The 16,367-nt window shown below is 45.2% G+C and overlaps 1 protein-coding gene across 21 annotated transcripts in view; it reads right to left on the bottom strand.

Moving 5' to 3' along the window:
- LOC127069732 (gamma-aminobutyric acid receptor subunit beta) overlaps nucleotides 1-16,367 on the bottom strand; it is a 62,688-nt gene that overhangs the window by 9,606 nt on the left and 36,715 nt on the right. For 9 of the 21 annotated variants that reach the window (XR_007783689.1, XR_007783688.1, XR_007783690.1 and 6 more), the window contains 7 exons: nucleotides 11,691-11,917; nucleotides 10,746-10,828; nucleotides 4,817-4,954; nucleotides 3,632-3,769; nucleotides 2,243-2,527; nucleotides 1,568-1,716; nucleotides 228-390 (listed from right to left, as the gene is read on the bottom strand). Coding sequence is in view for 17 of the 21 variants with exons in the window: in XM_051007126.1 (XP_050863083.1) it covers nucleotides 228-390; nucleotides 1,568-1,716; nucleotides 2,243-2,527; nucleotides 3,632-3,769; nucleotides 4,817-4,954; nucleotides 10,746-10,828; nucleotides 11,691-11,917 (1,183 nt within the window). In the remaining 4 variants the exon portion in view is untranslated. The remainder of the gene's footprint in view (nucleotides 1-227; nucleotides 391-1,567; nucleotides 1,717-2,242; nucleotides 2,528-3,631; nucleotides 3,770-4,816; nucleotides 4,955-10,745; nucleotides 10,829-11,690; nucleotides 11,918-16,367) is intronic. The other 12 variants (XM_051007136.1, XM_051007134.1, XM_051007132.1 and 9 more) reach the window with 8 other exon arrangements.

Raw genomic sequence — 16,367 nt, forward strand, 5'->3', positions numbered from 1 at the left:
ATAAGAGTTACGATCCATTCTCTGAAATAGAAATCGCATCGAAAGATTAGACGATTCTTTGGCTTTTATGTTGCTGTCGTCGTTACTGGAAATTAAATAGGCGACATTTAAACTCCTGAAAGGGGAACAAAGGACAAAAGATATTTCGTCACGGAGGATTACAAAAAAACAGTTAAAAAATGAAGTGCGATAATCCTTGTCGTAATATAAGGTTGAATGAAGCGTACCATATAGTTTGCTAATATCTTTGCCAGGATGAATGAGATGTTGTGGTGCAGGCGCCGCTTCCTCGTCGGCCCGACCATTAATGGTGTTTTCGAGCGTGCCACCTTTGCTGTGTGCCTTCGGGTCGTGCACCTTGAACCGCACCTCCTGGACAACACGGGACCACTTACAAGAGACACGGCAGTTCGATTTGGGGCGTCCTTTGTCAAGGATTACCCCTTACTTTGTCAGATTGGCATGCGACATCGAGGACACTACGTCTTCTACGTACGGTGCATCTCCCATTGACGCGTAGCGCGAGTGGAAATTAGCTCGATGGGATAAATCTAAGATATCGTACACAGGGGACAAGGGTTTCGTTATCTTTGGGATACTATCTACGCTCGTAGAAAGACTAGGCAAACTCGAAATAACGAATACGGTGGAAGGTTTAATTAAAGCATTCGATTCCGATGACGCGTTTTACGAGCGTCCTAGAGCCGGCCCGGCCGTGTTCACGACCCTCCTTCTCGAGGCTCCCTTTAATATTTTCCATTCTCGTTCTACAATCCGCGAGATTAAAAGAAAATTTATAGTGCATTGCTCGCTCATCCCTGTACGGGAGGAGGGTCCGATGTGGTAGTCCCGTGCGAGCGCGCGCGCTCGCCTACCCGGATGGGAATTCATTTCGTGAAAACCTTTTAGCTTTTGACCTTTCCCCGGGCACGCTCCTAACGTCGAAGGAACGACATTTTCTTGTTTTCCTTTTTTCCTTTACCCTCTTCTCCCTCCTCTTTCCCTTATTTGTTTTTCTACCGCGAGAACTCTATCGCATCTCACCATAAAGTCCTTTGATTACGTACTTACTCCTTTCTCTACGAGGCCTTTACGAGAATTCGCGTTTCAAACTTTCCGCAGCTTTTTTTTCGACCTCTAACGTAGTCCATTCATAACTCGTGATTGGGATCGATGAGTTATCGGCGAAGGAGGCATGCAATTTTCGTGCAGACACTCGCAACCATTCGATTCTTACGAATTTCTCTTGTATTAACGCCTTGCCAATCTTCTTTTATCTATATTCTTTCTCGCTGATAATCGAGAGTAATTGGCAACTCGTTAACGTCTAAATCTTTTCCCCCTTTTCCAAAAGTATCAAACGAGTCGTAGGTGCGAATCCGAGTGTGCCGTTGTTAAAATGCCAAGAACTTTGCGTTCGGACGAAGAAATATGATGAAGAAGAAGAAGAAGAAGAAGAAGAAAAAGAAGAAGAAGAAGAAGAAGAAGAAGAAGTAGAAGAAGAAGAAGAAGAAGAAGAAGAAGTAGAAGAAGAAGGGTGAGAGAGACTTCGGTCGACGTTACTCACAGTTTGCTTAGGCGCGTGATCACCATGATCACCGGGTACACCCGGTGGTCCTGGATTTTCCCTCGCCGCTTTCATGCTTTCCGCTATCTTCTGGAAGCGGTTCTTCCGCATTTGAATCCGCTTTGCCATGTAACCCACCGTGGCGTATTCTGCGAAGACAAAGAAGCCGTGGAAATAAAGGGAGGGAAGGTAACGCGTTATCGTCACCATTCGAGAGACTCTCGTGTACCTGCCTCGGAGCTTTCGATTTTAATGTGTGTCTTCGTCGGGCGAGGACGAAGGCGAGGAGAAGAAGAGCGGGAGGAAAATTCGTCGGGCTCGGTCGCATCGCGTTTCTCATAGATCGGAGTTAACGTGATATTTTGATCGGACGAGCTCGTATTCGGTTCGCTCTCACGAGAGACGACGGCGGCGGCCGATCGAACCGTTCAAATCGCCAAAGGATAGGAGGAAAAGTCGACACCGATCCGAGGACGATCTGAAGGAGAGGAAGGACGCGTCTCGTGGCTCGGGAGACGAACGCGATCGCGAGCTGTTCGACGCGTGCGAGCGACTCGTCGTGTAGAGGCTACGGAGTAGAGTTTCTTTCGTTTTTTCTTTTCTTTTTTTTTTCTTTTCTTTTCTCTTTTCTTTGGCAGCACGTAGAGGCATGGAAGAGTACACGATCGCACTCACCGAGCAACGAGGCAAAGACCATGACGAAGCAGGTGCCCAGATAGACGTCGATGGACTTGACGTAGGAGATCTTTGGTAGCGCCGCGTTCGTCGAGGACATTAGGGTCGTCATAGTGAGCACAGTGGTTACTCCGAGGGCCACCCGAGCGGGGGTCGCGTTTCGGTTTAGCCAAAAGCTCACCCACGATATTATGACGATCAACCCGGAGGGTATGTAGATCTGGATCAGGTAGTAGCCCATCGATCGTACGAACTGGATCTCGCAGGCCAGCCGCGAGTAATTTCCTGCGATAAAAGATCGAAGGTCAGGACAGGGGGACGGAGAGGCGTCGTTAATGTCTCTCTCTCTTGCTTTCTTTCTTTCTCTCTCTCGCTCTCTCTCTCTCTCTCTCTCTCTCTCTCTCTCATCTTTCTCTCTCTCTTTCTCTCTGTCCTTCCTTTTCACTGTTCTCGTCGGTCTCTCTCTCTTCCTCTTGGTCTCCCTCTTCTCCTACTTCTATTCTCTTTTCTTTCTATCTCTCTCTCTCTCTCTCTCTCTCTCTCTCTCTCTCTATCTCTCTCTCTCTCTCTCTCTCTCTCTCTGTATTTTCGCAAACGTCGCAACACCACCCTGTGGTACGCTTCCCAATTTTTTTCTCTTTTATCTCCCTCCGTTTTTCTTGCGTCGACGCTAGAAGTCAGAAACGTTAGCGAGGTACGCGACTTCGCGTAGAAATGTGTCATCGTCGAGCCGCGTTTCTTCCCTCTCCCTTTTGGTCGTTTCAAAAAGGAAAGAAAAAGTGAAAACGCGGGGAATGCATACGAAGTCGCGCGACGCGAAAACGGAAACGAGAAAAAGGAAAAAAAGGGAAAGCGTTCCTTGGCCGGGAACGATTCATCTTTTTGAATTTCGAACGATGGCGCGAGAGGAACGACGATGTATCGTAAAAGTATAAGAAGAGAAGATCGTCGCATCCTACATTCCTCCTCGAGATATCAACGAAGACGAGATCGCGCGAGGAAGAGAGAGAGATCGATCGATCGATCGTACGACGGCTGTATCGTTGATGGTGGTGCAAAAAAAGAGTTATTAGAAAATTCACAATACAATAGACAGACAAGACAGAAATATGCACGTACTACACAGTAGCATGAATGGCGGTAATCGCGGCTGCTGCGGACATCGGATAGCGCTCACGTGTTTCTCCACCTTACCCAAACCGTTAAAAAGGAGGTCGTATCGATTCTCTCATAGATGGGTACAAATCTCGTATATTTTTTTGGGCTCTCGCTTATCCTTATCTTTTCTTTTTCTTTTATTTTCTGTGGATAGCTTGCAGCGAGTCTGCTCGATTAAAAGATTTTTTGATTGGGTGGGTGGCGGGGGCGGGGGTTGTGTTCATACGTTACCGGTGGTAAGACTAATCTCCATTGCTCGTTGCCGATGCCCGAGGACCTTGAACTGTGGGAGGGAGACCTCGTTGCTGACACCGACGCTGTTAGCACCCTCGTTCCACTTGTACCGGATGTCCCTCATCGTGTATCCGACTGAAAAAATAGAGAGACCCCCCGCGGTTGGTACGTACCTCGCGGAAGCCCTCACGCATTTCACGCGCCAAGCTCCGAGGGGGCCTCCACTTACCTCGCACCCCCGCAAACCTCGTGATTCTGTACTCTCTCTCTCTCTCACTCTCTTTGTCTCTCTCTCTCTTTCTCTTTCTCTCTCTCACACACGCGCACACTCACCCGCACGTCCGTTCGCTCGCACGCACGTACGCACGTACGCACGCACGCGCGCGCGCCCGTACTCTACACACATTCGCATTCTCTAACTATCTAGTCATCTAAACGGTCTAAGTTGTCAACTATCTATCCGTCCTCTTTTCTATTTTTTAGTCCATTCTCACCTTTTTCCTTGTCTCAAGAAAAAAGCACACATACACGTACACGCGCGTTCCCTTCCTATCCTGCGTCTCGATCGAGTCCTTACGTGAGATATCACGGACCGTGCTCCGAGTGCGATCGTGCGTCGGAAATTTGGAGATTCTTTGCGAACGCGACTCGAACTGCAATGTCCATTGTTCGTAGAAAGTACAACAATGTTCGAATTCGTTCGCTCTCTCTTTCTCTCTCTCTCTTTCTCTTTTTCTCTTGCTCCCTCCCTCCCTCTCTCTCTCTCTTCGGCACGAGAAATGTCTCGGAGCTGTCCGGATATCCGTCGATTCGATTAGGCCTGTTACTCTCGGATTACGGACTAGCGCGACTCGATCGACGTCGTCGTGTCCGCATGCCTCGTCGTTGCGTGGCGATGAGAGATTCGGTAAGACTTGATCATGTGAGGGTGCAAATTTTGTGCGGGTAAACGAAATTGCGAAGGAAAAAAAGTTTCTTCGATAGAACAAAGGCGAGAACGATAGCAATAATATAACAATGATTAAAATAGTTTAGAGATAATAATACTTGGACGACAAGGTTCAACGGTGGTGTACTGCGCGTGTGAATACTTTTAGGAAATACTCGTTTCCTTTTCTTTTTTTTTTCAAATCTGCATCGAGCCTTTGGACGAGTAGTTTCAGAAGAGAGGAGGATATCTACCTGTCGATAGGTGTATTGTTGTCTGTCGTTGCCTGTGACCGAGCACGCGAAACTGCGGTAGTTCCACCTCGTTCGAGATGCCGACCGACAGTAGGCCGGCGTTCCATTTGTACCGAATATCGCGCATTGTGTATCCAACTGCCGGGAGAACAAGAACACAAATATCTTCGCTCTAACATACAATATTAAACATGTAGGATTTATGTCGAGTGGGTTCGTAAATCGAAGGGGTGGCTGGGTGGAATCGAGGACGTGGGTTTTAGCGGCTATGGGTGGCCACTGGATCGGGGAGGGCTCGTGAAATTCGAAAGCAAACTCGTTCGGTACACCCTCACGCGAGCCGAAGAACTTTACGAGTTCTTCGTCGACGATATAGAATTCTTTATCGAGATCATCGCTAGCTATCGTCGGATCGCGTCAGAGTGCTTTCGATATTAAGAAAATTCCTTGACGACTATCGAGCATTGACGACGGTACGATCGCTGATCGAACGGTGCTCTTTGATATTGCAAATCGATTGGGCAAAAATTCATTTCGATAGTAATTTAAGAGCGCTTTCTAGAAATATTTATGCAAATTATTTCGGATTCGATGAAATTCTCTGATAACGAGCTAGCCCAAAAAAAGGATATAAAAATAAAACGCGAAAAGTGTCATCCGTAATCCCATAGAGTTGACGATGCAAATCTCTTTTGCGAATCGCGTTATCTATTCCTTTCCTATTCCCTCGACGACACGGTACGACGATATAATAACGCGTTATCGCGCTCGTTCGTTCGCTCGTCCTTTCTTATTCGAGATGGCAAAGATCGCGTGACCGTTTTACGAGCTTGCATCGGAGGAGCTGCCGAATTCGTCGAGCACTCGTTACCTATTTACGCCCGAATAATACCATTGTGTTGCAACCTTCGCAGCCATCCACGTACATACATAGACATACCGAACCGAGAAACATTCCTCCATAACTGAATCTTAGGTGATTACGATCGTTACATCGCATTCCAGACACTAAAGTGGCATTCCATCGCGCCGGCAGCCACATTGCACCGCGAGCATCGCCGTATTAAGCGATCCGTGAATGGAGCACACATTCGGAGATTAGCTACCTTCGTTCGTGAGAATTCCAAACTATCGAACGGTACTTTCGGCACGGTTACCCCGCCCTTTTGCATCCGCATACCCAAGCACGAATCGAAAGAACGCGACAACGCGTCTTACTTATAAAAAAGGGAAAGAAAGAAAAGATCGTCGTGCGATCATCGAAAGATGTCTTCGATGAACGATCGTACTCGCTTTTCGGATGCAGGATTAAAATAAAATCGATGAGCTCGTACACGCGTTTCGGGAAGTTACTTCCCGATCGGAATCAACGTTTAAGCGATCATTACCGAAGGGTGGTCGAGAGAGGGCTTGGAAGGTCGAAGGGAGTGAAAGAGTATAACGGATATATTACGGCACAGCGATGGCGACTGAATATTGCAAGAAGGGATTGCTGCTGCAGCGACATTAGCGGAGCATCGAGGACTTTTTGGTGGTGGCGTCAAGTTTGCGCTTAAGAAGATAAGTAGAGAGTGTATATATATATACGTATTAACGTGTGTGTATATATATATATATATATTTATTTAAAGTGTATATATGGAGAAGCGGAGGAAGAAAAGCTCACTCTCGCTAGCTCTAATACCATTCCCTCTTGCTCTCTACGCGTCATGCGGTAGCGGTGCGGAAGATAGGCAGACTCAACAAACGTACCAACGAGAAACGCCATTCTGTGCTTCGCTTTCGTGTAGCGTGCATCGTGCTTCGTGCTCCGTGCTCCGTGCTTTGTGCTTACCAAATTACGCGAAAACTTTCCCTTAGACTTTTTCAATAACTCTCGAGAATGTACACAAAGTTTTCTATTAGAGAGATTTCGCGGTCGCAAATCGTTAATTATTTTCGCGTTTCAAACGACTCGAAAATTTTTACCAACAATAACAATAACTTATTTTCGTTGGAACGAAAAAAAGAATATATTCTTGTTAAAAGAAAAAAAAAAAAAAAATCATAAAAGTAAGACGAAATATAAAGATCGCTGATGTCTTTCTCTCTCTCTTTCTCTTTCTATCTACGCATGCGGCGTCGATACGCTAATTAATTTGGCCCCGGATCCAGTAGGGATTGAAAGATACTCATGCCAGCTAATATTCGCCTCTACTACGAAAATAGAAAAAAAGAGAGATAAACGGAGAGAGTAAAATATATGTATAGTACGAGTAGGTATAGGTATACGTATTACATAACGTCAAAACTTATGATCGCTATCGAGTCATGCAAAAAGTGTCCCTTCTGCTATAAGATGTAAACGAGGAGAGAAGAAGAAGTATAAGAAATAAAAGAAACGAAAGAAAACAGAAACGAAAACAAAAGGAAGGAACGAATGTTGAAAAACGAAGATATATATTCGAAGGTCATCAGAGAGGCATACCGAAAGACACGGTAGTAACGAAGAGACCGTGGTGGTTAACGCACATCGTCCGTTCGTTCGTTCGTTCGTTCGTTCGTTCGTTCGTTCGTTCGTTCGTTCGTTTATCGTTTTCATGCGCTGGGCTAGATGCACAATGCGTTTTAATTCGGTCGGACCTTATTCGACAGCTTTAGTCGTTTCTGGATCAGCCTCCTTCGGGGCTGGCCGTCGTCGGCCGTGCTACGTCCCCGGACACGAGGCTCAGTGCTATATGTCGGAGGCCTTTTGGGGGTTTGATAAGTGGTGATAGTGAATATATAGTGGCGGTGATGGTGTTCAAAAATACAGCACACGCTTCTAGGTTCTCGATCGCAAGATCGGATACGGTGAGGTCACCGTTCATTTTCATATATATGTGTATACGTACACACGCATATATATACATATATATATACATATATATATACACATGTACAACACTCGTAATCGTGCGCGTGCGTCGTGGTTTTTCTGTCTAGCTCGTAGCGTGATTTCTCATTTCGTTCGAAGGCAACAAAAAGAGATCCAATTACGATAAGTAGATAGGCAGGTTTGCGCGTTTCGTTTGTCGGAAACGATCGAGAAATCACACGTTTGCTAAAAAAAAACCCATGTGACAATTCAGTGATATATAGCTTGGTCGAGTGGAGACCCTTCGGAGGATGCTCGTAGATGCGTTCACAAATTACATACGCTCGGTGCTTAAAATTCAAGAATTGAACGAAAAATAATAATAACAATAAAATATATATATACGTTTTAGAAAAAACACACATGTGCGTTGCTCGGACGTTACAGGACGTCGAATTTGCAACGTTTTCGCTCTTAATATCGTACGAGTCGTCGCTGAGGGAATTTCGGCTGTTCGTCTTGGAACGGACGTCGTTTCCCTCGTCGTCGTCGAGAGTTCTTCGTCACTTAAAAACAATCTTCACCATTCAAGGATAATTTTCTCTTATCTTACACTTTAGGGAAATTCGCGCGAAAGAGTCGCACGGATATCGTAACTTACTGCAAATTGCACGTTCTCTCGCATTTTCGAGAATGCTTTCGAAAAGTGTAACGACTTTGGGAAGGAACGATTAATGTCGATGCCCGACGATAAAAACGATAAGGGGATAATGCCGCCTTTCGACGAATCACAGAAGCAATTAAAGAGACGGAAAGGTACTCCGAGGGGTCTCTATTTCTTACTCTCGATGAAACTAATCGACGAACTTGACCGAGTTAACTTTTCGATGTCTCGACTTTGGCGAATCTCGCGATACGGACGCCTTTTTCTTTTTCTTTGACTTCTTTTTTCGTTTCTAAAGAACGGCGCTGGGTAGAAACGAAACTTTTTCCATCGACCCGCCCGTGGATGCTTTTTTAGCTTCGTCGAGTTAGTCGATCTCGCGTAACGAAAGGTGCCGGATGCGTTTCACGACTTTTCTCTTTTCCGAGCTCACCACTTTCCCTCGATCTTTCTCTTGCGCGATCATCCTCTTTCTACTTCTTTCTTTCTCTCTTTCTCCCTTCCCTCGCGTCCAACAATTTCTATCGAACGAAGGGAGGTATCTATTAAACGCGTCGGACCGTCCATTACGAACTCATTTCCTTTTAGTTATCATTATTACCTGCTTATTTGCCGACCGACAGGAGCGTTCGGAAATGAATCGAAATAATTCATTCGGCGGTTTGTTACCTATATACCGACGCACGTAACACAACGTTTCGCAAGGACCCGAATAATTCGTCGACTAATTAGACGATAAATAATTCGCGGAGTATCTCGCGAGTCAAGTTACGAATAGTAATCGCTCGTTTGCTTTAGAGCGACATTAATTATTCCTTTTCGGTTTACGCGTCGGTTCTCGCTCGTTCGTCCAGCAATGTCTCGGAAATAGGGCCGTGCATTATAAACGGATCTGTTGAGAATATTCTGACGTTTTTCTCTTTCGGTCCCGCCAATCTCACTCGCGTGCAATTTGTAGTAATCGCAAATCGGTACGAGACTTGGACGCGGCAATAGACGAGGGATAATCGACGTAGGCGAGTATCCAGCGTCGAAATTTTGAAGATCTCATTGACGTTTCTCACAGGTACATAGACACGCGTCCATTTCGACGAAGCGTCGTTCCCTCGCGACGTGTTGTTTCGCGCGTCTCGCTCGATCGCAGAATCGGACGTTTCTTCCTCTTATACTTCTTTCGCTCTCGTCGGGTCAAAAGTTGCGCTGAATGTTTACGCGCGAGAGCGAGGTAGACCGATTTCACCCCGATTCTGCTGTCGACTCGACGATGAATCGTCGTGTACGGTACGGATCATCGCGTATGATAAGAAGAAGAAACGGAAAATAAAATAAAAAGAAAGTAAGAGAGCGATTGAGTGAGCGAGTGAGTTCTAACGGGGTGATGGAGACAGAGAGGAGAGCCTGCGACTCTCCTTTCTTCATGTTGGGCTGACCGATCGTGTTCGGTGAGCGTGTGTAGTGGCGCGTGACGGACAGATAGATAGATATATAGATGGGTAGATAGATAGATAGATGGATAGATAGATAGACAGATAGATAGACGGTTAGATGGGTGGACAGATAGAATGATATAGGTGGCGGAAAAGGTCGGACGTATACTTCTTCGTGGAAAGGAGAAGAAGATAGGAAGATGACGGTTCGTCGTCCCTTGGTGCGTGACCAGATTGGACGGAGCGTTACATAATATGATAATTTCGTCGAGTGACCGTGTAGAAGTGAGAAAACAAGATGTCGTGTTCTTATATGTATCTATGTATATTGGCGCGAAGGTGAAGCAGGTCTTTCGAGTTCGTCCAACAAGGAACATCTTTGAGACGTTCGCTTACGATTTTGACGATGATACTTCGTAAGATTAAAGAACGAACGAGGATTAGGGTAGAGATACAAGAAACGTTGAAAAGCATCGTTCAACGCCATTTCATGTTCCAAAAGATATTGTCGTATCCGAATTCATTTTTGGCTTTCGATGTTACTGTTTACGTTTGTCAACTCGTCATAATTGCCAGTAAAATATAGGTGTATAAACCTACCACGTCTTTGCTTGCTTTTTGATCCTGTCAAGCTTCGTCATAGTCGTAGATGAACACCTCGCGGATGTTTCTTGTAAGAGAAAAATGGAATCTTTAAAAGATTCGCGTCTTCGATCGTCGACAATCGTCTTCCATTCGAGTTATTCCAAGATTCGATATAAATCGTTTATTCGTAACAATCGTTAAGAAGAAATAATGGAGAGAAAAAAGAGGAAGGGTCGATATGGAAGTCGAGTATCGTTCTCGAAAGTATCGCCGTCGAGGTGCGCGTCCTATCGAGGTCCTGCGTGTGAAGAGCATAATTATAATTAGATCTTGACGCGAGGAAGAGCTCGTCGAGCGGATCTCTTCACGTTTGTAATCGCACGGGTGTTCGTATATCGCTCGCCTGTGCATACTTACAGCTCTCGATCTCGATATGACAGAGTTGACGATCCATCGGGAAGTATTGTAAGTTCATTGGACACGATGCCGTGATCGTTAAGCTGGAACAGATTTCGTTCTTATGGGTGAAAGGTGAAAAAAAAGAAAAAAAGAAAAAAGAAAAAAGAGAGAAAAAAAGAAAAAGAAGAACCCTTAAAAAAACTGTAGACAATTTTGCGCGAACAGCGAATGGCGATCGAGAGAGGCGAAGGCTCGAAGAAGGGGAATGCGAAAAGTAACGTGATTGTGTAACGCCTAGCCGATTTAGATATGCATGGCTCGTCTGAATATAGGTGGTGCCGTTAATACCGAAGGACTCTTGGGTGCTCGAAAGAGTAGAGCGAATGTAGATACGGTGAAACGATAGGAGGAGATTACACGGGCGGGGGTACAACCCGAGACAGGGAACAAATTTGTCGTGCCTGGCACAATTGCTCCCAAAAGTGCGACAGGCCATCTCGAACGGACGATAGGGAGAGGGAGAGGAGCGTGAGCGCGTGCATTTGGAAGACTCAAGGGAGTTTAGGAATCTCTCGTGGTGCCTGGAGGTGCACCACGATCGTTGGCCCCTTTACGACGACGGAGGCTTAACACGACCGATGAAAACGAATCGATCCAATTAATCGAAGACGAGAATTCGAGTCGAGCAAGGAATCGTCGCCCTGCTGCCATTCCATGCGATTCCGAATGGGCGGATCTTGTCGCGTCGCGAATTACGTTCGATCGTCGATCGAGATCTCGTAGGTCGGACGACGCATTAGGTCGTCGTAGATTTCCGAAAAGAATTTTCGCGATCCAAGGAGAGCAGAGCTTAAAGATTCCGCACGTTTGTCCTTCCGTTTTCCATAATTCCCGAAGAATTTACATTTCGAGGCAAAAGTTGGTAGATTCTTCGAACGTCGCCGTACGTACACGGGTACTCACCGTATGCTACGTGTGATGCTCCCGGAATGGTGAATACGAATGAACTCGTTGCTGGTGGTAGCGATGTGAAAGTACGACTGCTTCTCGTTCACGAAGAACGTATCCGGTACCCAGATGTTCTTGATGAACTCGGAGCCGACGCTGAGCGTCTCGACGCCTTTCTGTTGCGTGAAGGCGAGTCGTGGATCCGTCCAGAATTGTCGAAAGTAAAAATCCAACGTAAAGTCCTGACGATAGACACGAAATTCTCGTTAATAGAAAAGTCGGTTATTCGCTTATTTGCACGCTGAAGGAACGAGGATTTCATCGAAGGTGAAAGATATTTTTAGTCGAGATATTTTGTTCGGACGGAACTAATTAATCAAAGTTCGGTCGCGCGACTACGCGCGAGTTCGTCGCAAAAACCAGGATATATCCGTCGGATGGCATTCGATGGAAGTTTCATCGATTATCCGGCTAATGAATCATTATTCTTCTCTTCGGTCCTCTCGTTCCTCGAGCGCCATAGTATACATGTATCCTCTATTACACGGGGAAGCATAAAGGAAATTCTCAGCGTCTTTACGAGAGAGTATTTTTCGATCGTGAAATGCAGGGTTGGGAAGAACTGGACGAAGATCAAAGCGCCGATCGAGGAAGCCGACGACTCCGTTGAAGCCGTCGTCGGCCTCCTCCCACTCTCTCTTTCTCTATCTCTCTTTTAAAGGCTGGTGTGAACGTTCTGTTGGATGGTGTCGTTTTAACGTGGGTGGGGTATACGAAATGTAGCGACGCGATGCGGGAAAGATACGAACGGCCGATAGAATGGAGGAGGAAATGCAGAACCGAGATCGCGAGCGTCGACAGGTAGCTCAAATTCTTATCGCACCTTGTCGTTTTCTCTATCGGCATTCTCCGTCCATCTCGGAACATCGTTTCATAGCTATCTTTTCAACTTTGCCTTCCTTCCCTCCCTTCGTTTATCTCAGCTCCTCGCTTTCATTCGCTCGCTCGATCTCTCGAGAAAGCCTAGTACTGTACGCGCGATCTCGCTGCAACTCGTAGACGAGATTAATTCGACGGGAGCTTCGTTGTAAACTTCTCGAGGGTCGATTTTACGAGAGATCGTTTGTGAAACTCTATGCCGATTTGTATTTCATTTACGTCGCGCGAAATTAGAAACAATTACGTGCGCGATGACTCGACGAACGCGACCGTTCGAGGAGAAGGAAGAAAGATCAAGATCTTCGTCGTGGAATCATTTTTCACGAGATATCGCAACTCGAAAAGGAACCGAAGAGGTTTCACGTGGGTTCGAGATTCCTGTCGACGTCTGCGCTCTCGAGGACGAGTGTTTCGCGACGCGAAAATAATTCGTTTCTACGTAAGAGGACTATGCGCGTATAGATACGTAAGTAGAGACGCGAAAGGAACGAGTTGCAGGAACGTGTGTCACATATAGGTTGTACTGCAAACGCACACACGTACACGCATATACGTATATATGTATGTGTATATATATACGTATGTGCGCGTGTGCGTACGCGTGTCTCTACGCACTACTATATGGTACATTTAAAGACTACATAGAGAGAGAGCATTTCGATAAACCAACACGTGCAGAAAGAACATGCTACGGGACGTTTTACATACTGCATGCATCGCGCGTGTGTATCTATGTATATATTATATGTGTATATAGATATAGTAGATATATCTATCTCATAGAGATTTACACGTACGAATTATTTAAATTGCTTCCACGCGTACTCACAGTCAGACGAGGGCCTTGCCTTTTCGTACACACCGGTGATCGATATAGCGAAGGTGAGAAAAGTGTTTTGCGATCGATCGTCGATAACCGTATGTATTCGCGATTCGCTGGACGAATCGGTTGAATTTCAATACGTAATAAAACGATTAGGTACAAATAGGGTGGATAACAAGGAACGGATACGAATTTCACAAACACGGATAGAAGCGCTACGTTTTATCGATATCGCGTTGTCGTTTTGAAAAAAATATTTTTCTTTGTCAATCGATCTTGGCTCAGGTATTTCCAGCAAAATATCTAAAGGTTTTATGCGCCTACGAAGGTACAGCAGTCACGCGAGAATACGTACCCGTATCAGCGTGTACGCCTTCAAAAATTCAGCGTTTATGCGGAATAAGCGCCGATAAATAGGACCGCATCGACGGAATCCCAAATGCGAATCCATCGGATGTATGTATATCGTATATTTGCTCGCGATGCGAATGCACAACGGGTGTGCACGGAAGATGAGATGGCTAACGCGTTTAGCATTCGCCGAAGAATCTCGTCGTATTTTTTACTTTTCAACGTCGTACGACGATGACTCGACTGTCGAATTGATTTTCTTTTTTTTATTCAAATCGATACAAATCGATATTTCTTTTCGCTCTCGATCGAGGACTACCACTCGATATCACGCGCAAGGATTTCCCGTCAAATCGTCTACCGCCGTTCCCACGTGAAGAACCGATCGTTCTCCAACGATAGGTCGACGCGCGAGAAAATCGCGTTGAAGAGCACGTTGTATTTATCGGACTTTGGTTAACTTCGGAAGCTCGGCCAAATTTTGCCGATATATTTTGCCCGGTTAACATCGGAGAAACGAGTATCTCGCAATAAAATTTGGAGATATACGTCCGAACTTTTGGCAGTTTCGCGCACTACGTAGGCGGCGAAGGAATTAACCAAGTTTTCGAAGCCGTTACAGATGCGTAACTTACGTCGTCTTTCACGAAAGTGCTAAGGATTATTTATTCGTGTTTCGTTAAGACTGTTTTAAATCAAGGAATCGTACTTTTTTCCCCCGATAAGTAATCGGTCAAAGAGAGTTAGGAACGACTTTGTCGTCAACCGCCAAATAGTCGTACTTGCGCTACGTTTACTTGACTGGCATAATTACGTATTCGTTTAATAGGTCAATTTCCTAGACAGTCGAAGCGTCGACGAACGCGAAAGTAGAAGGCATCGATGGCTCTTGGATTAGCGACATAAGCGTCGTCGTCGACGTCGTAAGTTACTCGTTCGTTCCGTTTGGCGTTACTCCAGGCGCACTGCGGCCATGCGATGACGCGCTACGCTCGTGTATCGCATTATGCTTTACGATAATTGCAAAGCTGCGTCCTCTCGACGTTTTAGTCGATATCCTTTTCTCTTTACCGAAGAAACTTGGAAAAAGTCCGCGAAGTTGGAAACGCTTCTTCCACGGTATATCTTCGAGAGTTCATGCTTGTCCGTGAAACGACACGGAACGTAATTAATGGCCGGCCAAAGCGGTAAATCTTTCCTCGAGCTATTCCTTTTGTTCTTAAGCGTTTCTCGGTTCTACGTAGGTATGTACTTTTATCGAATCGACGATACACACGCTTTTATCCCAACTCGTATTCGTTAACCGCGAATCTGCGCGTCTTGCGTGGAATTTATTTCGAGACGATTCGAAGCGTGAGCTCGTGACTTCGTGTACACCGGTTACATCGGATTCGTCGTACTTGGTCGATGGCGATTGGATCTGATGGAATAAATTTCGTAGAACGAAGAATCGAGGTATGAGACAAGGAACGAAAAACAAGAAAACTTTTCATGATACACGGCAAATCTCGAAGCGACGTTCGATCGGCACGGTTATCGAGGTCGTTTAGAAGGAAGGGCACGGATTTTCGAGGAGGTCCGTTCTGACGGTGGAACGCGGGATGGCGCACGCAATCTTTCGACGAAATAAAAAAGACTTGAGAAATAAAAGAAGAAGCTGCACAAAAGCGTATATCAAGCGGAAGCTTGAAAGCGATCGAAAAAATCGACGTTACAAGGCGTACTTGAGGTTGAATCGAAGTATCGAAGATCGAGGAGATCGCATCTCGAGTGGAAGATAAGATCTCGTTCGTTCTTATTATCTCGTGATCACGCCTCTCGTACCTTTATATTCGTCTTATTCGCACGGCAAAATATAATATATGTGTGTGTGTGTGTGTGTGTGTGTGCGTGTGTGTATATATATGTACATATCTATACACGCACACACATATATACACACGTATTATAAAGTGGTGATATAAACATACATACATACATACATACACACACACATAAACGCGCGCGCACATGTACGGCATGACGCGACTTTTTTATATGAATATGTATATAGCGACCAGAAGCGCACTGCACACACTGACAATGATACAGCTTATATAATTGGTGTTATATATCGATATTGAATAATACGTAATATCGTATAATGATAGACATACATGTATATATTTATATATACCGGGGAATATATACATATACGTTCTTTTGAAATTTAAAATATAACCATATGTATATATTTTAATGTCGTATATATACGTATATATACACACACACATATATATATATACACTATATGCACATCTATCCGTATGTATAGTTCTCGATCGTCGTCGACGGAGCTATACACACAAACTTTTGATTTCGTCTTTTCTCTTTTCTTTTTTGTTCTTTTTCTTTTCCTTTCTTCCTTTTTCTTCTTTATCTTTTATCATGTGCGATCGTCGGCTGGGCCAAGGGAACGATAGGAAAAAGTATATCTCTCTCTTTCTCTCTCTTTCTCTCCAGCACGCGAACGAGTACACGATTATCCGTCGCTTTTCTCGATTGTTATTCGAAGAGACGCTATCCGAAAAGGATAGACG

This window comes from Vespula vulgaris, chromosome 16, assembly GCF_905475345.1.
Source record: "Vespula vulgaris chromosome 16, iyVesVulg1.1, whole genome shotgun sequence".
NCBI classification, from domain to species: Eukaryota; Metazoa; Arthropoda; class Insecta; order Hymenoptera; family Vespidae; genus Vespula; species Vespula vulgaris.